General features: G+C 45.7%; 1 protein-coding gene across 6 annotated transcripts in view; it reads right to left on the bottom strand.

Moving 5' to 3' along the window:
- The window catches only part of EML4 (EMAP like 4), a 351,241-nt gene that overhangs the window by 11,440 nt on the left and 312,929 nt on the right, over nucleotides 1-26,872 (bottom strand). For all 6 annotated transcript variants that reach the window (XM_082252333.1, XM_082252336.1, XM_082252331.1 and 3 more), the window contains 4 exons: nucleotides 22,878-22,966; nucleotides 15,981-16,078; nucleotides 12,864-12,951; nucleotides 69-167 (listed from right to left, as the gene is read on the bottom strand). In XM_082252333.1, coding sequence (XP_082108459.1) covers nucleotides 69-167; nucleotides 12,864-12,951; nucleotides 15,981-16,078; nucleotides 22,878-22,966 — 374 coding nt within the window. The remainder of the gene's footprint in view (nucleotides 1-68; nucleotides 168-12,863; nucleotides 12,952-15,980; nucleotides 16,079-22,877; nucleotides 22,967-26,872) is intronic.

Raw genomic sequence — 26,872 nt, 5'->3', positions numbered from 1 at the left:
TCATCAGCCAACCGTCCGCAATTGAACAATGAATCACAGGGATAAAGGTACATGAAAATAATACTGACCAAAGACCTGAAATCCTAGCACACAGGTGTAAGTTGCCCAGTCAATGTCTTTACAGTCTGAACGATTCCGAATTAATTTACAACCGCTTGGAATGTCCCCTGGCCACAACAAAACACACAGTTAATACATGGGACAAAGTACAGTTACAAAGTTGCATAAAAATAACACTGTAGAATGCTGTCCTCGTTATGACACCCAGCTCCGAATTGGCAGGAGTCAGTGTTGATTGATGCCTGGCTTTTTTCAGACAGCTAGGTCCCCTTGCAGAAACCCAATAATTTCCAATGTGCGTTTTCTTGCACAAGCCTAACTACCAATAGAAAATTACTAAAAAGTGATGTGTTTCAGAAAGCAGCCTGAGAAAGTCAAGCAGCTTGAAGCAGAAACAGCTGAGTGCCTGGGGTTCAGAGTGAACACACCTGATTATTGGGAGGAGCAAAAAAAATCGTCTTTGGTTAGGTACACATCTATACAGGTTGCAGTTATTGCCCTTTTCCATTGCGTTTTTGAACATGAATTTAAATGCCTTGTTATTTTGGCTATTAAGAAAGTATGACAGTTCTGTTCATGCAGTGCGACTTTACAGTCTCTTGCACTCAAGTAACATTAAATTTGCATCAAAGTAGTGCAGGAACCTCTGTGTGTCTAAAAGTTGCATGTTACGGTTAAATGTTAAGGTTAAGAGTTAGCAGTAATCATTAGGGTTAGCAGTAATCATTAGTTAGCATTCTAACCCTAACAATTACCACTAACTCTAACCCTAACATTTAACCACAAAGCTTCCATCACTACTTTGATGCGACTTGAGTGCCAGAGTGCGTAAAGTCACATCAGAGTCACACTACATGAACAGAACTGTCATACTTTTTTATTAGACAAAAAAAAAAAAAAGAAAAAGCAAAACATATCAAAAACGCAACACTTGTGTGTTGGTGGGGGTCCACTTAAGTCTATTACAAGCAAAATGCAATCTGGTGTGGGAAAAAAAGAAGTCCCTGACCCTTTCCAAAAAACGCACTGGTTTAAAACAGACAGATGTGAACTAGATCCATAGGAAACTATGTTAATAATGGACTGTAGTGGGTTTCTGTGAAATGCACTAAAAAATGCATAGGTGTGAACCAAGCGTTATAACAAGAAAGATAATCGATGCCCACTGAAAAATGTCTACAATTAGCTTCTCCAGAAGGAAAAAATTACATCCTGAAAAATATTTTACATCACAGGTCTGCAAATGAATGCCTCAACTACTGGCTTTTTTTTTTTTTTTTTTAAGGGAAATAGTTTTGAATGCATTTGCTTTATTATTGTCAGGAAGATATATATGGGTCAACCTAGATCAGAACTGTATCTATATCGTAGCTGAACCGCTGAACAGCTACTTTGGAAATTTGCACCGCACATGTGTGACCAGGCCAGGAATGTACTTTTTTTAAAATTTTAATTTCATTTTTTTGATTTTTTTTGGGATGAATTGTATTTAGCTGTTCTAAATGACAGATTTTTTTGAGAAAGTATATATTCTTTCATCACTGGTGTAAGCAATAATGGGATTTTTGTACTTACCGTAAAATACATTTCTCTGAGATAATCGACAGACACATTGTTCCATAAATCATAACTAGTGGGTTATATTGCCTCCTCCAGGAATAGAACTAGGCAGAACAAAAAAACACTATGGGCCGTCCTCAGCTGGTATATCTCTGCTCTAGGTAATCAGTTTAGTAGTAAGCAGTATTAGAAATATCAGAACTCCATAGAGGGGTGGGTGGCGTGACCGTCAATGAACTCAGAGAAATGGATTTTACGGTAAGTACAAAAAAATTGATTTTTGTAAGAACTTACCGTAAAATAAGTCTCTCTAAAGTTCATTGACAGACGCAACTCCATCTAGTCAGAGATTATAGGGTTATGCTCCTCCTATCAGGAAAAGGCACTAGCCAGGAAAAAAAGCTTAACCACACCTATGGGGGCTGTCCCTGCAGGCATAACCCCACAACACCCTGCTATCAAACAGTTTAGTTGCAAGCAGTGTTTAGAATAAAATAAATAAAAAAAAAACCCACTCACCCAGAAGTAGAGGGGAGGGTGCTGCGTCTGTCGATCAGAGAAAAGGATTTTATGGTAAGTTCTACAAAAATCCAGTTTTCTCTATCGTTCATCGACCGATGCAGCTCCATCTAGTCAGACTATAGGGATGTCCCAAAGCAGTATATTCACGAGGGGTGGGAATGGGAAGACAACGCAAACAGAAACGCAACTCCAAAGGCTAAACTTAGCCAACCAGGTAACATGAAGCTCAACCAGGAACAACTGGAGGTCACAAGAACAAAAGCAGAGAAATCTCCCGAATGTTCTCAAAAAGAGGCTTCTGAAGAACAGATAATACCAGATTGAGGTCCCATGGAGGTAACGGTGACCTTCTCAGGGGAGCCATATGGCCCAGTCCCTGTATAAAGATATGAATCAAAGCATGTGTAGCTAAAAGGCATTGGAAATCTATAGCCAAAGCTGACACTTGGCCTTTGATAATGCCCAAAGCCAACCGCTGTTCAACTACTTTCTGCAGAAAGGCCAAGACCCTAGCTATCGAAAACAAGCGAGAGTGCACCTTCAGGTGATTCGCACCATGAAATATATGATTTCCAGGTACAATGATACTTCTTCCTAGAAGTACACTTCCTAACCTTCAACAGCGTAGAAATCCCAGAGTCAGAAGGACCTCTATCTCTCCACACCTGGCTTTCAACAGCCATGCCATTAAAGCCAGCAACTGTTGATCCAACACCTGACGAATCAGGTAATACACTTGCCAGTTCTCCACACCTGGAATGTTTACAGCAGAGAGGGCTGGAATACATTTTTCCACCCAGGCCAGAATTTCGGCCACCTCTTTGGCTGCCAAGACACTCTTGGTGCCACCCCGGTGATTGATGTAAGCCACAGCCGTGGCGTTGTCTGATTGAATCCGAACTGGACAATCTTGCAGATGAGTCATCCAATGGCTCAGACAAAGCTTTATTGCTCGGAGCTTCAAAACATTTAAATCGGTAGTTTCGACTCTTCCATCGTCCAGGTACCCTGGGCACAGAGCTTCCCCAGCACCCCGCCCCAGCCCGATAGGCTGGCGTTCGTGGTCACCACCATCCAAAACAATGGAAGGAAGGACTTGTCCTGGCATAGTGCTGGAGACTGGATCCACCACAACAGAGCAGACCTTGTGTTGTGGCTTAACCGAATCAAAGAGTCCAAAGGACTTTGGATCCTTGTTCCATTTGACAAGAATCTTCCTTTGCAAAGGTCTGGTATGGAACTGAGCAAACGGAACAGCCTCGAAACTTGATACCATCAGACCCAAGGCCCGCATGCAAACTCAAAGAGAGGACAGACTGTTCGCCAACAACAACCGAATCGCCTCCTGCAACTTTTGCAGCTTGTCCGTGGGAAGAAACACCTTGGCCAAGGCCAAATCCAGAGTCAAGCCTAGATAATCCAGTCTCAAGACAGGTGTCAGCGCAAATTTCCTAAAATTGATGTTCCAACCAAAATCCTGCAGGGTTCTGACAGTGACTGTCAGATCCCCAACAAGGCTGAAGGAGAGTCCGCTCTCAACAGGAGATCGTCTAGGTACCCCAGTAACACAATCCCCCGTTGGCGCAGCAATGCCAATACCGGTGCTAAGACCTTGGTAAACACTCCGGGAGCTGAGGCGAGACCAAAGGGTAATGCCACAAATTGATAATGCTCCTCTGCGACCACAAAGCGAAGAAACCACTCCTGTCCAGCGTAAATATGGATGTGAAGATATGCGTCCTTGATATCTATGGAGGCTAAGAAGTCTTCCTGGTGCAGCGACGCCACCACTGTGCGGATGAATTTCATTCGAAACTTCTGTACCCGCAAGAAGCGGTTCAGGGCCTTGAGATCCAGGATGGGACGCACCTTGCCTTCCTTCCTGGGCACGGTGAAGGGGTTTGAATAAAACCCTTGAAAACGTTACTGAAAAGGAACCAGTACAATCACTATTTGCGACAGCAAATCGTGTACTGCCCCTCGCAAGTCCCTTAACTGAACTGGGGATAGTCAAAGGTTGGACGGGAAGAACCTGTCTGATGGGTGAGACCGGAATTTGATCTTGTACCCAAATCAGATCCGTTCGTGAATCCATTTGTCTTGAATCAAAAAGGTCCAGGGTTTCCAGAAAGATACGAAGACGCCCCCCCCCCCCCCCCCCAGAATCGGGTGATGGTGCTCCTTCATGCAGACGAGGATCTGTCTGCAGGTCCAAATTGCCAGGTCTTTGCTTTCCCCGATGATGGCTTCTTGGAACCCCCAGAAGACCTGAATGATTTACCTTTTTATTGCGACCCGGAGGCATGAAAAAAGAAGTTTATGAGCATTAAAGGAATGTCCCCGCCTAGGACGTGGCGCCTTGCCCTTAGAGGATTGGGGAAGATGAGTGCTCTTACCCTCCGTGATACCTTTGATAAACTCATCCAGAGAGGATCCAAACAGCCTCTCCCCTAAGAAGGGAAGATCAGTCAAGGCCTTTTCAGAAGTCTGTTCCACCGACCAGCTTTTCAGCCACACCACGCGCCTAATAGCAATCCCCACTGCCGATGCCCTGGCCACCAACGGGGCTAAATCGAGGGACATATCACACATGAACACCAGGGATTGAGCCAACTGGTCCAGTAGTTCCAACACTGCAGGGGGGAGCCATTCAGCTTCCAAGTTACTTTTAAGTAACTTCACCCATTCCGAAGCAGTCTGCGCTACCAAAACATTCACAACGGTAGTCTTTAATATGTGACCTGCAACCTCGTGTAAATGGCGGGACAAGAATTCCACCCGTCTATCTACGGGGTCCGCAAAAGTTGGAGACTCCTCCACCCGTACCAGAGTCGCTTTATTTAACCTGGACACCAGGGGATCCAGTTTTACTGGTACAGTCCAACTAGTGGACACTGCCTCTGCAAATGGGTAACGGCATGCAAAACGCTTAGGCACCACTAACATGTGCTTAATGCGCCGCCATTGTTCATCCAGAATAGTATGAAACAATTCTGGGCAAGGAAACGCCTTGCCCGATTTGCGGGTCGCGGGAGCCAAAAGACACCCACGTACCCGGCGCTGTGGGTTCATCAACCAATTTTAAAGTTTCCCGCAATGAAACTATCAGAGCTTTCACCAAAGCACGTTCCCGTGCGGCGGCTGATGAGGACAGGTCCCCTTCACCGTCAGAATGCGACGACATCGACCCCTCAGGGTGGTCTGCGCCTGCCATGTCTATCTCAGATCCTGAAGACCCTGCAGATGGAGGGGAGCGGCGGAGGGCGTTTGCGGCTGGCAGCACTAGCAATGACAAAATCTACCTTAGACTTCAAATTTTGCAAAAAAGCTGCAATCACTGGCTGAGACGGAGAACCAGAAGGTCCCACAATCGCTCCCAGGGGGTCTGCAGTTGAAATATTATCCTGGGACTCCATGTTACACTTTTTAAAATAATTGGGCAGGGTCTCGTTTAAGACCGCCAAAAACGCGGTTCTCACCGCTTTAAGTGCGGGCTCACAATCCCTGGTTATTATAAGATAATAGAGAGAATGAAGAAAAACCCACAGGGAACCCCAGAAAAAACGTTACCAGACCACAGAGGAGACTTCCAGCACAATCTGTGCAAAAACAAAACGGACACTGACTGTACAGGAAGAGGAAGAGAAAACCTAGCCTCTATATTTTAACAAATCATGCCGCATGCCTGTCCAGCTATGGACCTCAGGAAAATGGCCACTCATGCATGCTCAATGGGGAATTCTAGAAAATGGCTGCCCATATAAACTAATAGCAATATAAAAATCATGATCCACAGCAAAATGGCGGCCCCCACGGGGGACCCAGAACAATAGTCATCGGAAGGTCCCTACCCAGAGGCCCACACAGGACAAGTCACCCCCCTCAAATAAGCGCCACAACTGCCACATTATTACCGCCCCCCAAAGTAAAAACCTGGGTAGGGGAATGCCAAGGGGTACACAGGACTAGTCCTCCGAGATGCTAGGGGAACCCAGGGAGCCCCTAAGGTCCGACTATTCCAGGGAAGGGCCCACGTCCGCCCCGAGACCGCCAGGGGTTTTTGGGGGGAGACAATTTACTCGCCATACCATGGTACCAGGTGGGCGCCATTCAGAAACAGATCACCTCCCACCAGGGATGGGGGTGCTGTCAGCCAAGGGGAAGCTGCGACTCAGGGCGTTCCAGGTCGTGTGCGTCCCAGCAAAACGGTCCACTCGCAGGCTCGTCCCCATCCACCAGGGCACTGTCGTGGCGGGCCTAGTTCTGGACTATAACCGGCTCACATTCTCTGGCCAGGCTGGGAGACCTTAAGGAACTAGATTATCCAGTGTGAAACCTCAGCTGGCTGTTGCTTGTAGTTCCTCTGGATCTTGGTCCTCAGGAACCAACTAGTGAAAATAAAAAAAAAATCACAAACTAAACCTTTCCTATTCTAGCGGAGACCGAAGTCCCAGCAGGAAGCTAGGTCCTATTCCTTAAACTAGGCAGAAACAAACTGTTTGATGATAGCAGGGTGTGTGGGGCTATGCCTGCAGGGACAGCCCCTATTAGGTGTGGTTATGCTTTTTTCCTGCCTAGTGCCTACATAACCCTATAGTCTTTGACTAGATGGAGCTGCGTCTGTCAATGAACGATAGAGAAATCCCATTTTCTCTTTCGTTCATCGATGGACACAGCAATCCATAAATCCTAACTACAGGGACATCCAAAAGCAGTGCCAAAAAGAAATGAGGGTGGGGAAAAAAACCCAAGGCTAAACATACCAGCCCTTAACCAAGACACAGGAGCCTTAACCGGGTCACAGGAGCCCCGTCTGGAAAGAAAAAAACACCCCTCAAGAGGGAACAGCCCCTCAAACAACAGCCTGCAAAACTTTGTGGCCAAAAGAAGCATCCGCAGATGCCAAAGTATCAGCATATAGAATTTTGTTAAGGTATGCACGGACGGTTAAGTGGCCACCTTGCAAACTTGCAATATTGAAGCCTGATGACGGAAGGCCCAAGAAGCACTCAGCGCCCGAGAAGAATGCGCCGTGACAGGGAAAAGTAGAACATTACCTCTGATGGAATAGGCCTGAGTCCCTATCTGATCCATCTGGAGAGGGTAGCCGAAGAAGCGGCAAGCCCTTTTCTTGGTCCATCCGTACCCACAAAAAGCAAGTCTGACCTCCGAAAAGACTCAGTAGCTGCCAGATACACCTGAATCGCATGAACAACATCCAATGCAAACTCATTGGGATGAGCCGGCGTGGGACACAAGGAAGGCAACACAATATCCTCATTCAAATGGAAGTCATAGACATCTTTGGGCAGGAATGATGGACAGGGACGAAGAAACCACTTTATCCCTATGGACCACTAAATAGGGACTGCGACAGGATCATGCCACCAGTTCCGATACCCTGCGGGCCGAAGGTAATAGCCCCCAAGAATGTCACCTTCTGGGATAATGTAGGCAAGGGAATCTCCCGAATATTCTCAAATGGAGGTTTCTGGAGAACCGAAAGTACTAAATTTAAATCCCATGGCAGCAAAAAAGACCGTACAGGTGGAGCCACATGTCAAACCCCCTGAAAGAAGGTACAAACTAAAGAGTGCGTGGCTAGGGGTCGCTGAAAGAAGATTGCCAAGGCAGACACCTGGGTCCTGATAGTACTCAAGGCCAAATTCTGAAAAACGCCACATTGAAGAAAGGTTAAGATACAAGCCACAGAAAAGGATCAAGGATGAGCGCCAATAAACCCACACGAAGAAATGTAAGCTTTCCACGTACGATGGTATATCTTGCTGGAAGACAACTTCCTTGCCTTCACTATAGTAGGAACCACTGATCCAGACAGACCTCTATGCCTCGATACCTGGCTTTCGATAGCTAAACCATTAAAACCAGTGACTGTAGAGCAGGATGGTAAATCAGTCCTTGGGACAACTGGCCTTCTCTGAGTGTAAGTCCCCAAGGAATGTTTACAGCCAGGGCCAGCGCTCCCGCTAGGCGAACTAGGCAGCTGCCTAGGGCGCACTGCCCCCTAGGGGCGCACTGCTGCCTAGCCTAGGGAGGGTGCAGACTGGAGCGGATGGATCATTCATGTGTAGTTTGCCGGCTCGGCAGCTCAGACGGCAAACTACATGGTGCCGGGGGGGGGGGGGGGGGGGGTTGCTAAAGCTGAGGGTCCCTCAAGTGCTGCTGGCGCCATCCTGCTTACATCTGCTCAGTACAGCCGACCCGTGACAGACAGCACAGAGCTGGGCGCCGCTCTGAGCTGCCTTCTGCTGCTGCCTCAGCACTTACTTTTACCAGCAACAAAGGTCCCGCCTCCTCCTCTCTTATGAAAGGCAGTCCGAACATCAGCCACTTCATCTACTAGGTACACTTGCTGCTTCTATGCAGGAGAATCCCCTCCCCCGTGGGCGGTACCAGAACAGCCTCTCCATCACACTCGTAAGTGAACTGGAGGTAAGTGAGAGAAGGGGGAGGAGACAGCAGCCCAGTGCAGGACTGAATGACACGGATCCTCAGTGGAAGCATGGCTGACTGTGCCCATTACACTGCTGCAGCCTCTGAGGTGACCTTTTGTTTGTGTGTGACTCAGCCAGCCTGAGAGGAGCTGGAGGAAATCTGGAGAGGGGAGATCAGTGATAATTCCTCCTGCTCTGCTGTATACAGGATCGTTGACCCCCCCCCCCCCACCACCCCTTAACATCATGAACAAAGTTGGCAGGGTGCTGAGGTGCAAGCTGGACTAAGGGATGGCAGGGTGCTGGGATCGGGGATTGTAGTGTGCTGGGAGCAGGCTGCTGGTGTAGCAGGAATAGCAGGGTGCTGGAAGCAGGGATGGCAGGGTACTGGTGTGTCAGAGATTGCAAGGTGTTGGGAGCAGGGATTGCAGGGTGATGGGAGCAGGGATGGCAGGATACTAGTGTGGCAGGAATGGTAGGGTGCTGGGAGCTTGGATTGCAGGAATTGCTGGTAGCAAGGATTGCAGGGTAATGAAGCAGAGGTGGCAGGGTACTGGTGTGGCAGAAATGGCAGGGTGCTGGGGACGGGGATTGCAGGGTACTGGTGTGGCAGGGATTGCTGCAGGCTAGGAGTGGAGATTGCTTGTAGCAAGGATTGCAGGAAGCTGAGAGTGGGGATTGCTGGTAGCAAGGATTGCAGGGTGCTAGGAGAAGGGATGACAGGGATGCTGGTGTGGCAGGGTGCTGGGAGCGGGAATTGCAGGGTGCTGTTGTGGCGGGGATTTCTGCAGGCTAGGAGCAGAGATTGCTTGTAGCAAGGATTGCAGGGGGTTGGTGTGGCTGGAATGGCAGGGTGCTGGGAGCAGGGATTGCAGGGTGCTGGTGTGGCTGGAATGGCAGGGTGCTGGGAGCGGGGATTGCAGGGTGCTGGTGTGGCTGGAATGGCAGGGTGCTGGGAGCAGGAATTGTAGGGTGTTGGTGTGGCAGGGATTGCAGGGTGCTGGTGTGATTGGAATGGCAGGGTGCTGGGAGCGGGGATTGCAGGGTGCTGGTGTGGCAGGAATGGCAGGGTGCTGGGAGCGGGGATTGCAGGGTGCTGGTGTGGCAGGAATGGCAGGGTGCTGGGAGCGGGGATTGCAGGGTGCTGATGTGGCAGGAATGGCAGGGTGCTGGGAGCGGGGATTGCAGGATGCTGGGAGCAGGGATTACAGGGTACAGGAGAAGTTTGGTTTGTGGAGAAAGCAGCAACTTTGAAAGTGTTTTTATTTTCGGTTTTGAGCAGTCATTATAAAGGTGGGGCATTTTGTTTGAACACTTATTAGGCCTATGTTTCCATATGCAATCTATGTATGTCTAACATTCTTGAAGTCATTGGGAATGCAATGAATAATTTGTTATACTTTTGAAACTTTAATAAAAAAATGTTAACGTGAGGGAAAAAAAAAAAAACAAAAGTCAGGCATTCATGGGCCGGGCAAAAGGGGTGGAGTTAGGGGCAGAGCCAAGGGGGGCGGCAAAATAAGGTTTCGCCTAGGGTGTCACTAATTCTTGCACCGGCCCGGTTTACAGCCACAAGGATGATTGGAAGATCCTCGCTCTTGATTCCTCGCAGGAACTGCCGAAGAAGCCTTAGCTGAGGATGATACTGGCCTTACCATGGCCCTTGGACGCCTGCGGCGTCTATCAGAGGATCCCGTGACCTCGTCACGAACTTTGGTATCTTTCTGTGGAGCCGAACCTGCTAAAGAAGCTGCATGTAAGACTGTGCAAACAGAACTGTCTTGAAGGTAGATACCACTAGACTCAGAACCTGTATGCAAAATGAGAGCGAGAACAATCTGTGTGACAGCAGCCAGTGAATCGCAGCATGTGGTCCCTTAAATTTGTCCAAAGGACGGAGCACTCTGGTCAGAATTGGAATCAGACCTAAGTAAATCAATTCCCTAGACAGGGATAGGGGGGACCTTGGGTAGTTCAGACATCACCTGAACCTTTGCAGGAATTAAATCCTAACAAGGACACACAGGACCTAAAAAGGACAAGCTTTGTCTCCCTTTCCGGTTACCCCCAAAAGAAACATTTTGCGGATCTCCTTGACATTCACCAAACAAATCCATGGGCCAGAAACCAGTGAAGATGTCCCCCCACACCAATAATGGGTGAGGACAGACCTTTATGCTGAAGGAGTCTTGTCTGCTGGTCCAGGGAAGCCAGCTCTAGGCTTACCCAACCAAGGTTGCTTGGAACCTCCCAGGAAAGATTTAAAAGATTTATTTCCCTTATTCTCCGTCCCAGAAGCACAAAATAATCTTCTATGGGCTGAGAAGGAGGGCCCCCATCTGCAACGAGGCTCCTTCCCTTGACTGTGGCAGGGAGGTACTCTCTCTCTCCCCCCCCCCCCCCCCCTGTGATACCCTTAATGATGTCATCCAGGGTAGCCCCAAACACGCCCTGAAAGGGCACATTAATGAGGGCTTTCTTAGAGGCTTGGTCTGCAGACCAATTCTTAAGCCACAGCACAAGTCTAATCACCACCGCTGAAACAAAGTTTGAACAGCACAGGAGCTGTAGCCAAAGCTGCATCCCATAGACTAAATGGTTTGCTAAATCAACATAAGCAGCGGGGACCTGCTCAACCCCCAGGCGCAAAAGCTGGGCCAATTCAGTTAGGGACTGTGACACCAGGCCTGAGGCAAAGACTGTCCGCAATGCCGAACCAGCCATAGTAAACATGCTGCATGCCACAGCTTCTGCTTTCTTGTCAGCCAGGTCCTTAAAGGATGGGGATTCCTGTACTGGGATCATGGTTGCTTTATTCAACCAAGAAACAGTGGGGTCCACCACTGGTGGACTAGCCCACTTTTTTAAAAATAAACTCCTCAAAAGGGTAATGTACAGCAAAACGTTTGGGGACCACAAAGGGTTGGTTTTTCCCATTCCTTACAGGAAAACCGGTCAAAATAAGGCATATAAGGAAACACCTTTGGAGTATGATGCGACATGTGCGTACCAAAGGACACAGCCACATCCGTGGCTACATAAGCCGCATCCTGCATTTTTAAAGACTCACGCACTGCAGTGATAAGTGCGTCTACCAGCGCTTTTTCATTTGCTGCGACCGTGGAGGAATCATCCTCACTATTGGATGGATCAGGGGGTGTGATATTAAATCCCCCTGGACGGGCCACGTCAATGGCGGCATTAGGCTCAGTATCAGATGAGACAGCCTGAGCAGGGGACGCTTCTTGCTGGCAGGTAAAGGCAGGTCTGCACGCACTTGCTGCCTGGGCTGGGGGGAACCGCTGGATCTAGATTATCCAGCCTGGCTCGGCAGTTGATTGTAGATCTCCCGAGAAAAAACAAATAAAAATGTAAGGAAGGAGAAAATTGCTAGGACCAGAGATCCCAGCAGGGAGCAAAGTCCTTACTCCTGGACTAGACAGATTAAAACTGATTACCTAGAGCAGAGAGGGGGTTATATATACCAGCTGAGGCTGGCCCATGAGCGTAGCCAGGTGTTTTTTGTTCTGCCCAGTCCTACTCCTGGAGGAGGCAATATAACCCACTAGTTATGATTTATGAAGCGCTGTGTCCGTCAATGAAAAAAAGAGAAATAACGTTTTCTAAGATTTGTGTGTTTGGATAACTGATACTAAGTTTCTGGGTTTCCTACCTTCACACCCACGGAGACATTCCGTGTACATTTCCTACATCGTATTCAAACATACTGCCCTTTTAATATGCTTGAGGGTGACAATGTATGGTTAATGGCACCCCAAATGCAATGAGTTTGCGGTCACTGAATTTCATGGTACCATAGTACTATGTGGTTTTGTGCAGTGCAATTCTACTTTTTGTGCGGTCTGATGCGTTTTGTGTCAAAATGCACTGCATAAGATTGTGCACGTTCGAACCCCAGGGTTACTGTGTGAGCCCGATGTGAACCAGCCCTGAGGAAGGGCAGATTTTGAAGCTTGTATTTATATGAAATATTGCGATTTTGAAATAAATTTACAGAGCGCTGCAACCACGGACTTTGCTCTCCCTTTATAACTGGGCTTGCTGGAGTCAGCTAGGTTTAAACTACCAATAAATATATTATATATATATATACACATACACAAATATTTAATAGGGGGAAGAAAACTCCTCTATGACCAGCTCATGCCAGTAAATTCTACATGATAATAAAACTTCACTGTACACAAGTTCTTTATGTAAAAGGGATCTGTGTTTTACTATAGTAGAAATAATTTTAGTACTTACAGTATAAAATTTCATAGTCTCCTGAGTTTGACATTATGTATTTGTTGTCTGGGGACCAGTCAAGGTGTGTAATATAACTGGAATGTCCCTGAAAGTGAAAAAAAAAAATGAATGTGTTTATATCTTTAATGTAAGTGTACAACTTAAAAAGTAATTGTAAAGGCATTTTTGATATGGAAAAGATGTTATACTTACCTGCTCTGTGCAATAGCATTGCACAGAGCAGCCCTCCTACCTCCTATTCTGGAGTCCCCCGCTGGAGCTCTCTGCTCCTTTTCTCCTGCGAGTGCCCCCTCTGCAAGCTGTGTGCTATGGGTGCACCTGTCCATAGACACACATAGTGCAGCTCAGCCACACCTTCTCCTCACAGGATTTGAGTGTCAGCAGGAGCCAATGGCTCCCACTTTTGCCTTCTGTGAGACTAGGGTGAGAGAGCAACTGCACTGCAGACAAACACATTGCTGGATTATGAGAGGACTTAGGTAAGTGTTAGTGAGGGGGGACAACAGGTGTTGGAAGGTGTTTTTTACCTTAATGCAGGGAAGGCATTAAGGTAAAAAAAAAAAACATTTTGAGTTAAGAGCCACTTTAAGCTGTCACAGAAACTAATTGTTATAAGAAACAGGCATGAGACTGGTTTTGGGGACTTGATATGAAAATGTGGAATAGACTCCCTCCAGAAGTGCTTCTGGCTAGCTCACTAGATTGCTTTAAAAAGGCCTGAATTCTTTCCTGGGTGGACTTAATATAAGTGGGTACTAATATTTATAGGTAAATTGGATCCAGAGAATATCAGATTGCCTCTTGGGGGATGAGGAAGGATTTTTTTCCCCCTGCTATAGCAAATTGGATCATGCTTTGCTGGGGTTTTTTCGCCTTCCTTTGGATCAACTGCAGGTATAGGATTGTGTATATGGGATTGTATGGTTAGGTTTTCATTACAGTTTTTTTTTTTTTATTGGTTGAGCCAGATGGACTTGTGTCTTTTTTCAACATGTCTATGTAACTATGACATGCAGGGCATTTTTTGGAAATTTTTTTTTGCAAATTTCATCTTTTAAAACTGAAAAGTAGACACTAACCAGTTAGGTACAACTTTTTGATGAGTAGGAAGAGTGTTAAATATATGCAATACTAGTGAAATCTGACGGAGATGACGCATGGCAGAGGAGGAATTATGCACCAAGCCCCTACTGCCCATGCAGCTACACACAGGCATAAAAGTATAAAGTAAAAAAAAAAAAAGTACATTAGCATAATAAAAGGGGATGCGGGTGGTCTAGCGGTAGAAGGACCCTCTGTTTTAATACTCTTCTGTATAGGAACAAGAAAAGGGAAAAAATACTTAAAGTGCACGTAGGACTTGGCTATAGACATGAAAAGAGAAGTATGGTAAATTGTTTTGGTCAAACTTCTCATGTGGGTCACAAGAGTGCACTTACTTTTGCTCTACTGTGGTCCAGAAGCAGCCTACAACCAACTGTTTAACAGAGTCACTCCAGGATGGATACTGACCGTATTGCAGAGCAGAGAGCAGGTGACTGACAGTGACTGCTCTCCACTCTTAGAAGCACGAAAACTTAGCAATCCATGGTCATGTGATCGTTCAGTTCTGAGAGCTGGCAAGGGAAAGCTGCAGCACAGAGGGGAGTGTGTATGTTTGTTTTAATAATCCCATTCATCTCCTTTAAACTATTTGCATGGGCACAAGTTCTCTAAAACAAGTTACAAAAAAAAAAAAAAGAAAAAACTGTTAGGCCAGCACCTGCAAAACGGCACAAGCATACAATTGGTCCCCAAATGAGACTCCGTTTTAACCAAACTACTTTAAGTGGGTTATGGGCTACATCATGAGCAACATCCACATGGTGCTGGTATTTAACCCAGGAAGACATGCCAATGCAGGAAACAGAGCGAAGGGAGAGTGAGAAGGGGTAGGGTACACAGACAAAATATACTGCTGCACTGGAAGGTACAACATTCTTCTATGGTCACTGGGAATTCTTGAGGAACACGAGGCTATGACCAGATGCCTCCAAAGAAAAAGGTCACAAAACATACAATGATGGATGTCCAAGAGGGTACAGAAGCTCCTCTGCAATATTTGTCAATTCGGTTGTTGCCAAGGGTTCAAATACCAGTTATGTTCTTTGCTTCCTTCAGAAAACGCTGCCAGACTGACTTAAAGTAAACCCACCAGGGAGTATAAATCAATAAAAATCAAAATTCCTCCAAGAGCGGGCACTATTTAGTATTTACTGCATATGTTAACTAAAAAAAATGTTATTATGGACAATAAAATTAGTTGCGTACAAGTGCCAAGGTAATCCCCATGCCTATTTAATGCCTGAATGGATATCTGTTGGGTTTGGAAGCCAGCCACTGCCATTACATAAACAGATTACCATAATCATCTGTCTCCCTCTACTAATGATTTCCCTATGTATGAACGCTTTAAGTGCCAGTTCACGCCACAACACAGTGCGGGAAACATGTTCTCTGTGTGCGTTTCCTGCACTGCATTCCAAATGCACTGGGTATGCAATCTGCTATGAGTGTCAATAGGTTCCTATTGACACCTCAAATGCAGATTGCAAACGCAGTGTGTTTGCTTGCACCAGATCACCGGCTAATGCAATACTATTCAATCCAGTTGCAGTGTGTATTTAAAAATAGTACATGCACTACTTTCAAAATGAATGGGCAGAAAATAGCATTGTACTGAATCACATAGGAATGCAGAGCATGCTTCTGTGCGATTCCTGGTGTGAACTGACACTTAGGGCGAGCAGACATGGGTGATTTTTGCTATAATGTTCATTGCATGATCAATTACTAGCAATTGCTACACATACAGTTGCACATAGTAGCAATCTCAAACTTAGAACTAATATTTACTATTAGTAATATAGTTGTTGTTACACTTCATTGGTCCCTATATGTAGCAATGATAAATGATTATTATGGGGCGATCATAGGGGATTATCACTATAGCATTGTTGTGTTCCCACCTTCATAGTTATTTTTTTTTTTTTTTTTTACACAATGTTCCTCAGATAGACATTTTCTATAAACAGAGAACAGATTTGAATATAGACTCTTGTACATTCTACTCACAGTGCATTTTCCATATCTGCTATATTTTCTTCCATTCTCTGAGACATTGTAGAGGTAAATGAAATTGTCATGAGAACCCACCGCAAGCAACGTCCCGTCTGTTAAAAGACAAAAAAAAAAAAAAAGACATAAAAATCAATGAAAATGACACATGGAAAAATCACAATAAATATGGTAAAAAATCTTTGGCACCGTTTCCTGGGATCACCATTGCTGCCCACCCTGGTATCTCCTGTTGTTGTTGTAATAGAGTAAAATGAAAGGCAAACGCCAGTCACACAAATAAGTTTGCATGTGAACACTTTTTTTACATGGCCCAACCTCACCAACTCCTCTAATTTACCCCTTAGTTTAGGTTCACATCTTTGCAGCTGCAGCCACGTTTGCATGCACAGGGCACCCTTTTTATTTGAATGGGCTGCCGTGCCTGTGCTTTCATACAGAAAAAAAATAACTAAATAAATAAGATACCTGCATTTTTTTTTTTAAAACACTGCCGCAGGGAAATTGCATGATGCTTCTGCTCCATGAGATTTCCCACAACCAAAAATTGTCCAACATTTTCAGATGCGTGGTGGTGCAATTAGAAATAGATGGAAGGGGCGGTTTGGCTGCCGGAACGGGTATGATTTACACACTGTCCTGTACCCGCACATGTGTGAATCTAGCCCAAACCCAGCTGCCTTGTCACCTTTACAGGCTGCATTCACACTTCACGATTTTGAATTGCGGGCAAAATCGCTGCGATTCTGCCAGCAATTACAAATCGCACTACGATCGTGGCAAAAGCACTATGTGTGTTTGAGTGGCATTCATTCCTAATGGCACCTCAAATGCAGTGAGTTTCCCTGTGTACCCGACTGCCTTGTTCACTCTGGTTTATCTTCCATTCCTGACTGTCTAATTAGCTACAATTCATTTTCTGCACCTGGCTACCTCACTGGCTCTTAATCATCCTCATTGCCATGTTTTAGGTGCACTGGGATGCAGTCTCACATGCTTTTTTTGTAATATCCAAACTTCCTACTTTTTGGCAGAGGCTGGAATACAAGTAATCATTTTTATATCCATCACCTCCACCACCTATGAGCTCATGTACTTAAACAGCAACGAGCAGGATTTAAAAAAGCATGACACCACAGAAAAATGCACTGGTGAGAATTGTTACAGAGAATAAAATGATTGAATGTTTTCCAAATGTAAACTAAGAAGACTTTCTTTCTTTAGCACTTACCATGCATCTTCGACAGAAAAAAAGGGATTTTTGCATTTACCATAAAATCCATTTCTCCGAGTTTGACGGACAGAGCACTCCATAAATCATAACTAGTGGGTTATATTGCCTCCTCCAGGAGTAGGACTAGGCAGAATAAAAAACACCTGGCTACATTTATGGGCCATCCTCAGCTTGGTATATAACCCTCCTCTCTGCTCTAGGTAATCAGTTTAGTAGCAAGCAGTATTAGAAGTATCAGAACTTGAGGGCGTGTCCTGGCCGTTTGGCTGTGAAGCTCCGCTGACACTCGGCTCTCCACAGCGGCTCACAGCAATCCAGCCATCCAAACAACCTCAAAAGGGAGAATACCCCATGAAGACACAATCGGGCTATGTCCCAAAATAAAAATAAACAGCCCGGACAGCGCCGCCTCATGGATTTCTTCATGCTCACGACGGCCAGATACATCAAAAATGGCGCTGAGGAAGACGGCCGATCTCCTCCCACGCCACCCTCACAGCTAGTGGATACTGGAGAAAATGTCTCAGACATGGAGGAAACGTCACAACAAGCTTTCTCACCCACACCAGCAGAACGGGGTAAGAGTTGCACATTCATCTGCAAACTCCCCTCATAAGATCCCCGATGCAAAAAAAGCTCCATAAGACAACTTTGGGCATGGATGATGGACAGGGACAAAGAACCACTTTATCCCTATGGACCACCAAATAGGGACTGCGACAGGATAATGCCTCCAATTCCGATACCCTGCGAGCCAAGGTAATAGCCACCAAAAATGTCACCTTCAGGGATAATGTAGACAAGAGAATCTCCCGACTATTTTTAAATGGAGGTTTCTGGAGAAGCGAAAATACTAAATTTAAATCCCAATGGCGACAAAAGAGACCAAACTGGTGGAGCCACATGTCGAGCCCCCTGAATGAAGGTACAAACTAAAGAGTGCTAGGGGTCACTGAAAGAAGATTGCCAAGGCAGACACCTGGCTCTTGATAGTACTCAAGGCCAACTTCTGATCAATGCCCTGTTGAAGAAAGGTTAAGATCCAAGCCACAGAAAAGGATTGAGGATGAGCGCCAATTCACTCACACCAAGAAATGTACACTTTCCACGTACGATGGTATATCTTGCTGGAAGACAACTTCCTTGTCTTCACTATAGTAGGGACCACTGATCCAGACAAACCTCTATACCTCAGTACCTGGATTTTAATAGCAAGGCCATTAAAGCAAGCGATTGTAAAGCAAGATGGTAGATTAGCCCTTGGGACAACTGGTCTTATCTGAGAGAAAGCCGCCAAGGGACATTTACGGCCACCAGGATGATTGGAAGATCCTCGCTCTTGGTTTCTCACAGAAACTGTGGAAGAAGCCTGAGCCGAGGATGATACTGGCCTTACCATGGCCCTTGGACGCCTGCGGCACCTGGCAGAGGAAACCGTGATCTTGCCATGAACTTTGGTATCCTCCTGTGGGACCGAACCTGCTAAAAGAGCTGCATTTAGGAATGTGCAAACAGAACTGTCTTAAAGGTGGATACCACCAGACTCAGAACCTGTATGTAAATCAGGAGAGAGAACTATGTGTGTGACAGCAGCTGGTGAATTCCAGCCTGTGGTTCCTGAAATGTGTCCGGAGAAGGACCACCCTGGTTCGAATTTAAAACAGACTTCGGTAATTCAACTTCCTGGACAGGGATAGGGGGACCTTAGGTAGTTCGGACATTACCTGAACCTTTGCAGGATGTAAATCCGCACAAGGAGACTCCGGACCTAATAAAAACCTGAAAAGAACAAACTTTGCCCCCAACTGGGTACCCCCAAAATAAACATTTCATGGATCTCCTTGAGGCTCACAAAAGTAGTCCACTGGGCCAGAAACTAGTTAAGGTGACCCCCCACCCCAATAATGGGTGAGGGCAGACCTTCATGCTAAAGGGGGTCTTCTTTACGGGTCCAGAGTAGTTAGCTCTAGGTCTTACCAGACCAAGGTTGCTTGGAACCTCCCAGAAAAGATTTGAAAGATCCATTTCCCTTATTCTCAGTCCCAGAAGCACAAAATCATTTTGCGATGATGCTCCTTCCCTTTCCTGGATTGTGGCAGGAAGGTACTCCCCCCCCCCCCCCTCGTGATCCCCCTAAGGATGTTACCCAGGGTCACCCCAAACAGGCGATCGCCTTGAAGGACAAATCAATGAGAGCTTTCTTGGAGGCTTGGTCTGCAGACCAATTCTTAAGCCACAGGACCCGCCTAATCACCACCGCTAAAACAAAGTTTGGACAGGACAAGAGCTGCATCCAAAGCTGAGTCACAAATAAACTGCAGTCCATGGACCAACTGGTTCACTAAATCAACATAAGCAGCGGGGACCTGCTCACCCCCCAGGCCCTGGCGCAAAAGCTTGGCCCATTCAGTTAGGGTCTGAGACACCAAGGCTGAGGCAAAGGCTGGCCGCAACCAGCCATAGTAAACATGCTGCGTGCCACAGCCTCCGTTTTCTTGTCAGCCGGGTCCTTAAAGGACGGGGATTCCTCCACTGGGATCATGTTTGTTTTGCTTTATTTAACCTGAAAACAGGAGGGTCCACTTTTATAAAAATGACTCCTCAAAAGGATAACGCACAGAAAAATGTTTGGGGACCACAAAGGATAATTGCAGTGATAAGTGGAGCTACCATCCTCACTATCGGATGTATCTAGGGGTGCAATATTAAGCCCCCCTGGACGGGTCGCATCCACGGTGGCATCAGGCTTAGAATCAGATGAGACTGACTGAGCGGGGGACGCTTCCTCTTTGCCCACATGCCACTTCCACCTGAGACATTAAGGACTGCAAGACCACCGTCAGTGCATCTATGGGAAGCTGGGGTTTTGAGGGACCTGCCACCTCTATGAGGGGGTCAGTGGGGGAGATGTGACCCTGAGGCTCCATAAGGAAAAGAAGACCTTGCAGTACAAAAACAATCTTTTGGCACCACTAAAGGATCCCCTCAACGCTCAGGGTACCCATCAGCAGAGAGAGAGAGAGATAAAAAGGGACCACCAAGGACTCACCCTACCGCCCCTGTGACATCATCGGGCTACACAAACATGGCCGCCAACCAGACTAAGGAAAAATAGCCACCACCAGCTACAAACGCTGAAGCATGCTGCCAGGGAACTTCCCTGCGCCCTCTGCAATGCTGCACCCTCTGCAAGGGACCACCCCTCCGAAGGTAAGACATGCGTTAGGGAAGACTCTGCTGCGCACCCTGCATCGGTCTCTGCACTGGGACACCCCTGCACTATACCCACACTGAAAACAGTAGAGCATGCACCTAGGAGTCTCCTACAGTGGGACCCCCCCAGACTACCAGAGCAGGACACACACTATCCCAGGACCCTTACAGAGTGGGGACAGCAGGGGAGACCCCAGGGGGCTCTGCTGCATTCTCTGCCCTGGGACCCCCACCAGACTCCAGGTCCAGACAGGAGGGAAAGGGAGTGGGGGAAGCCCAGCTCACTGAGGGATTTAAGGATCAGAGGAAGAAACCTGCAGGCAGGTCCGACCGTCCCTGGAGGTTACCTGTGTCCACCTCAAAAAAAAAAAAAAAAAAAAACGCCAAAAGGGGAGCGGGGGGACTGTACTTACCCTTCCATGGTAATGCTTCAGACACAAACCTCGCCACCAAAGTAGGGGAGCTGTCCGCCAAGAGACCGCTGCGACTCAGACCCAAGCCTGGTCGTATGCGACTCTGCAAGACATTTAACTCGCAGGCCAGCCTCTGTCTGTGAGCTATGTCGCGGCCGACCGAGCGCATAGCTGCGGTCTGCAAACGCTCACTGGCTGGGCTGGGGGGACCACTGGATCTAGATTATCCAGCCCGTCGCCCAGCCTGGCAGTTGATTTTGGATCTCCCAAGGAAAAAAAAAAAAAGATGTAAGGAAGGAGAAAAAATTGCTAGGACCAGATATCCCAGCCAGGAGCCTAGGTCCTTACTCCTGACTAGACAGATTAAAACTCATTACTTAGAGCAGAGAGGGGGGTTATATACCAAGCTAAGGACAGCCCATGGTTGAAGCCAGGTGTTTTTTATTCTGCCTAGTCCTACTCCTGAAGGAGGCAATATAACAAAGTATTTATGATTTATGGAGCGCTGCGTCCGTCAATGAACGAAAGAGAAAGCAGTTCACTGGTCCAATTTATTGGATACCTGGGGTGGCTTGTTTGAAATTATGGCAAAATCTTTCAGCAAAGCAACAGAGAAAATATTACTGGATGGGAAACCTGGCAAAGCATAGATGCCTGCAAAATTAACTATGAAGAGCGTGGCTGTTAAAGCATGACTCTAGGCAAACAGTCGCAGAGTTTGAAAATGCGATTTTATCCTTCAAAAGGATTTTCTAATTCTGTCAGGCTGTTCTTGTTATACACACACCTCTGGATCAGCATTCTGCTACTTCCTAGTTTACCATAACTGCATCCTTAATCGGCTCTCAGCTCATTATACAGAAGTGGCACTGCTGATTGACTGTCCATTTATCAGGTTGGATTGGGAGAACAAAGATAATCACAAAGCAGAACCAGGAAGATAAACTGCTTAAAGCTTATCTTCAGCTTTCTGTTACATTTGAACAGTTCATTTGGACTAAGTTGGTGCAGATGAACGTTTTTCTCCACTAACAGATGCATTTGCTAGGAGTGCTGTATATTACAGCCTCCGCTACATACAGTATACAGCACTGTGTTCCAGCAGTGGAATGAAAACTTTCCCATCTCACTCCCAGAGCAAAATCAGGTTAGGCTGAGCGCTGCTCAGCCATTCACAGGGGGCTTTCTATTCTTTGAATGAATACAAAGCCGCCTTTAATTGGCTGAGGTGAGCAGATGACATGATCCCTGACCCAGTCAACCAGAAGCAGCTTTGTATTCATACATAGAATACAAGCTCCCTGTAAATGGTTGAGCAGCAGTCAGCCTTACTCAATTGTGTTCCAACAGCAGGAGGGAAAGTTCCTGTCCCTAAATCAATTGCGGAAAACAACCAGAGAAGATGTATGGCCCCAAACATACAGTAGCTGCCCAATGAGACACAAGTGGCTTAGGATTAGAAAATTGTATATAACTTTAATACCAAAAATGTTGATTACAAAAGCTCCTGTCCCGCTGCCCAGACACAGTGCTGTATACTGTATGTAGTTGAGACTACATACAGTTTATGCAGTACTCCCAGCTCCTGCATCTGTTGGTTAAGCTAATGGTTTGCTAAGGCACAACGTGGTCCAAACAAACTACTTAAACTTCACCAATAGCTGGAGATCAGCTTTAATTAGGAACGGTGTGTGTCACCAATCTGGCTGTGCAGTGTCTGAACAAAATTACAAATTCTTTGACAGGCAAAGCACTAAAGTGTATGTATTGTATACCATTAATTTTTTTTTTTTTCACTGTTTTGGGTTTACATATATTTTGCAAGTTGCTTATGATGGGAGGGAATACACTCACATCGCACAAGCACATTTCACGCTGTATTTCTAACCCCAGACAGACAACTCTAAAATACTGAACCCAGATTTCACACAGAAATGTTCTGGGAAGTAAGCCGAGACACAGCCTTGACCTGGACACAATGTTACAACTGGCAAATATTTATTATCAGATTGCTGGTCAGGAAAAGTTACTCACCAATGGAGTATCGCATCACGGAGAGCTGCTCATTGCCATCTGTGTGTATAGAAACCAGATCTCGTGTCTCTGCATCTAACACAAACCATCTACAATACAAGAGAGCCACTGTAAATGTTAAACTCATCTATGCAGAGGTTTTACATTGTTAGACAAAACCTTCTGATTATTTTCATGCGGAACATATGACAGGAATAGGTTAAAAAATACAGCAAGTTCAACCTATTCGAATAACGTCGTTTTGATCCAGGAGAATGGAAATGCAAAGCCTTTGTAGGACATCTGAAAATGTAACCCCCCCCCCCCCCCCAGTGGGCGAAAATGTCTTCCTCCCCCCGTCTTTGGTAGTCAATCATTTTTACAGGCAAGACCCTCAACTAGTGAGTCCTTCCAGTTCCAAGTATAGCTTGAGATACTGGGGCTGATTTCCTAAAGGCAAATAGGCTGTGCACTTTGCATTTACCACTGCATTCTGCAAGGGTACCGCTCCAGAACTTAGTAAATGAGGTGAATAGCCAATCAAATGCAAGAAGAAAAAAAAACCCTGCATTTTTGCTTGCATAAGATTGGATGATTTAAGTCAGCAGAGCTTCCCCCCATTAACTAAGCTGGAGCAATTACATGTCAGACTGTGCACTTTGCAAGTGGAGGTGCACTCTATTTTCTTTTAGTAAATCAACCCCATTGTGTTTAATAGGAAAATTATTTGATTCGTAATTCAATTTTAATGGGAAATGCGGTATTACCAAAAAAAAACAACATACATACAATATCTCACAAAACTGAGTACACTCATCACATTTTTGTAAATATTTTATTATATTCATGTGACAACAGAAATTACACTTTGCTACAATGTAAAGTAGTGAGTGTACAGCTTGTATAACAGTGTAACAGTTGCTGTCCCCTCAAAATAACTCAACACAGCCATTAATGTCTAAACCGCTGGTAACAAAAGTGAGTACACCCTTAAGTGAACATGTCCAAATTGGGCCCAATTAGCCATTTTCCCTCCCCAGGGTCATGTGACTCGTTATTGTTACAAGGTCTCAGATGTGAATGTAGAGCATGGGTGTTAAATTTGGTGTTATCGCTCTCACTCTCTCATACTGGTGTCTGGAAGTTCAACATGGCACCACATGGTAAAGAACTCTCGGAGGATCTGAAAAAAAAGAATGGTTGCTCTACATAAAGATTGCCTAGGCTATAAGAAGATTGTCAAGACCCTGAAACTGAGCTGCAGCACAGTGGCCAAGACCATACAGCGGTTTGACAGGACAGGTTCCACTCAGAACAGGCCCCGCCATGGTCGACCAAAAAAGTTGAGTGCATGTGCTCAGCGTCAAATACGGAGGTTGTCTTTGGGAAATAAGTGCTGCCAGCATTGCTGCAGAGGTTGAAGGGGTGGGGGGGGGGGTCAGCCTGTCCGTGGTCACACCATAAGCCAGACACTGCATCAAATTAGTCTGCATTTCTGTCGCCCCAGAAGGGCGCCTCTTCTAAAGATGATGCACAAGAAAGCCTGTAAGCAGTTTACTGAAGACAAGCAGACTAGGAACATGGATTACTGGAACCATGTCCTGTGGTCTGATGAGACCAAGATAAACTTATTTGGTTTAGATGGTGTCAAGTGTGTGTGACGGCAACCAGGTGAGGAGTACAAAGACAAGTGTGTTTTGCCTACAGTCAAGCATGGTGGTGGGAGTGTCATGGTCTGGGGCTGCATGAGTGCTGCTGGCACTGGGGAGCTACAGTTCATTGAAGGAACCATGAATGCCAACATATACTGTGACATACTGAAGCAGAGCATGATCCCCTCCTTTCAGAGACTGGGCTGCAGGGCAGTATTCCAACATAACGACCCCAAACACACCTCCAAGACCACCACTGGCTTGCTAAAGAAGCTGAGGGTAAAAGGTGATGGATTGGCCAAGCATGTCTCCAGACCTAAACTCTATTGAGCATCTGTGGGGCATCCTCAAACAGAAGGTGAAAGAGCGCAAGGTCTCTAACATCCACCAGCTTCATGATGTTGTTATGGAGGAGTGGAAGAGGACTCCACTGGCAACCTGTGAAGCTCTGGTGAACTCCATGCCCAAGAGGGTTAAGGCAGTGCTGGAAAATAATGGTGGCCACACAAAATATAGACACTTTGGGCCCAATTTGGACATTTTCACTTAGGGGTGTACTCACTTTTGTTGCCAGTGGTTTAGACCAGGGATTCCCAAACTATGGCCCTGCAGTTGTTCAGGAACTGCAATTCCCAGCATGCCTAGTCATGTATGTGAATGTCAGAGTTTTACAATGCCTCCTGGGATGTGTAGTTCTGCAACAGCTGCAGGGTCGTGTTTGGGAATCCCTGGTTGAGACATTAATGGCTGTGTGTTGAGTTATTTTGAGGGGACAGCAAATTTACACTGTTATACAAGCTGTACATTCACTACTTTACATTGTAGCAAAGTGTCATTTCTTCAGTGTTGTCACATGAAAAGATATAATAAAATATTTACAAAAATGTGAGGGGTGCACTCACTTTTGTGAGATACTGTACATACCTCAATACTGCGGCATTCTAGTTCAAAGAATTCCAATTTGACCACAACATGCTATGTTCTGAAATATTTTGGAGGGAGGTTTGATGACCGTTAAATTACCCACTAATTACCAGGTCAGAGAATGAATACTAAGGCAACGGCTCAGCACAAATGTCCATATTTTCTTTGTAACGTTACCTTGAATTTTGGAATGATCGGCATATGAAATTGCCAATGAGCTGCATGTTGAAGGAAGCAGTGCAGATCAATAAGAAGGCACTACGCAAATATTTCTTCCATGTTAAAGCCAGCACAGCATAAACACTGGCTGAACGATCATAGAAGTGTATATTATGCATATCAGCTCAGTACTCGTTATGGTAGTTGAGGGGAGAGCATTTGCAGCAAAAACCAAAAGGCCACTTGGGTTAATATAGCTCATCCACATCCAGCTTCATGTGAACATAGCCATAGACACCCTTAAAGCGAAACTTTACCCATAATAACTTGATAAAAATGTGACAGTTAGCAAACTTGGCATTCCAGGAATGTAACTTTTTTTTTTTTTTTTTTAATCATTAAATCGATGGGTTTAGTTCTGCTTTATGATTTACTGCTGGAGCTCTGGGCTTCAGCAAAATGGCAGCCTCCAGCAAGAAGAAACATACAATGCTGGATTTACAGAACAGGAATTGTGGTAGCATAATTATTAATGTGGATTGTATGTTCCTTGCTACAAAACATTATTTTGCTTATGTCTTCAACCAAGCTGTCAACCCATCAAATAGCTGGTGTCATAACTGATCGCATGTGCAGCAACATGGCAGTTGCAGATCAAACAGAAGCAGCTTTCTTGGCTGTAAAGGATAGAAGGATTTATTTCTGCTTTAAGGCTGTCAGCAGATCGACCTCTACAAACTCAGCAGTGCCTAAAAACGGAGAGCAACTAAGCATGTGCAGAGCAGGGTGAAAGTGTTTTCTGGATTTAAACAGTATAGACACTTGTTTTTAATGTTTTACATATACCTGCAAAAAGGGACCAGCCTGAAGTGATCTAGCAGGAGTTAGTTTTCAGGCTAAAGTTCCACTTTAACTAGGATTTTGAGACAGTGATTTAGTATATTTTTTTTAAGTGTACCTATAGACAGAACATTTTTTTTTTTTTTTTGTTTTGGATAGAGTGAAGTGTAGAGTCCCTATCAAATTTTAATGTTATGCTTTGACTATCTGACCACAATAAAACAAAAAAAATGCACAAAACCACAACATATCCACAATATAGTTACCATGTTGTGCACACACTTGTAGGAGCGTGGAAAGAAATGTGCACACAGATTCATTGGCTGTGACAGACTACTGCCAGGGTCACAATCCATTGTATGTCTGTGTCACGGTCATAGACAGACTGCTGCACCTTGGCCAGGGACTAATACTTTTTGAATACACAAGAAAGATACTCCT

Source organism: Pelophylax lessonae (genome assembly GCF_965119305.1).
Source record: "Pelophylax lessonae genome assembly, chromosome: 3".
Classification (NCBI taxonomy): Eukaryota; Metazoa; Chordata; class Amphibia; order Anura; family Ranidae; genus Pelophylax; species Pelophylax lessonae.
This window is presented reverse-complemented; position numbering and strand designations above follow the sequence as displayed.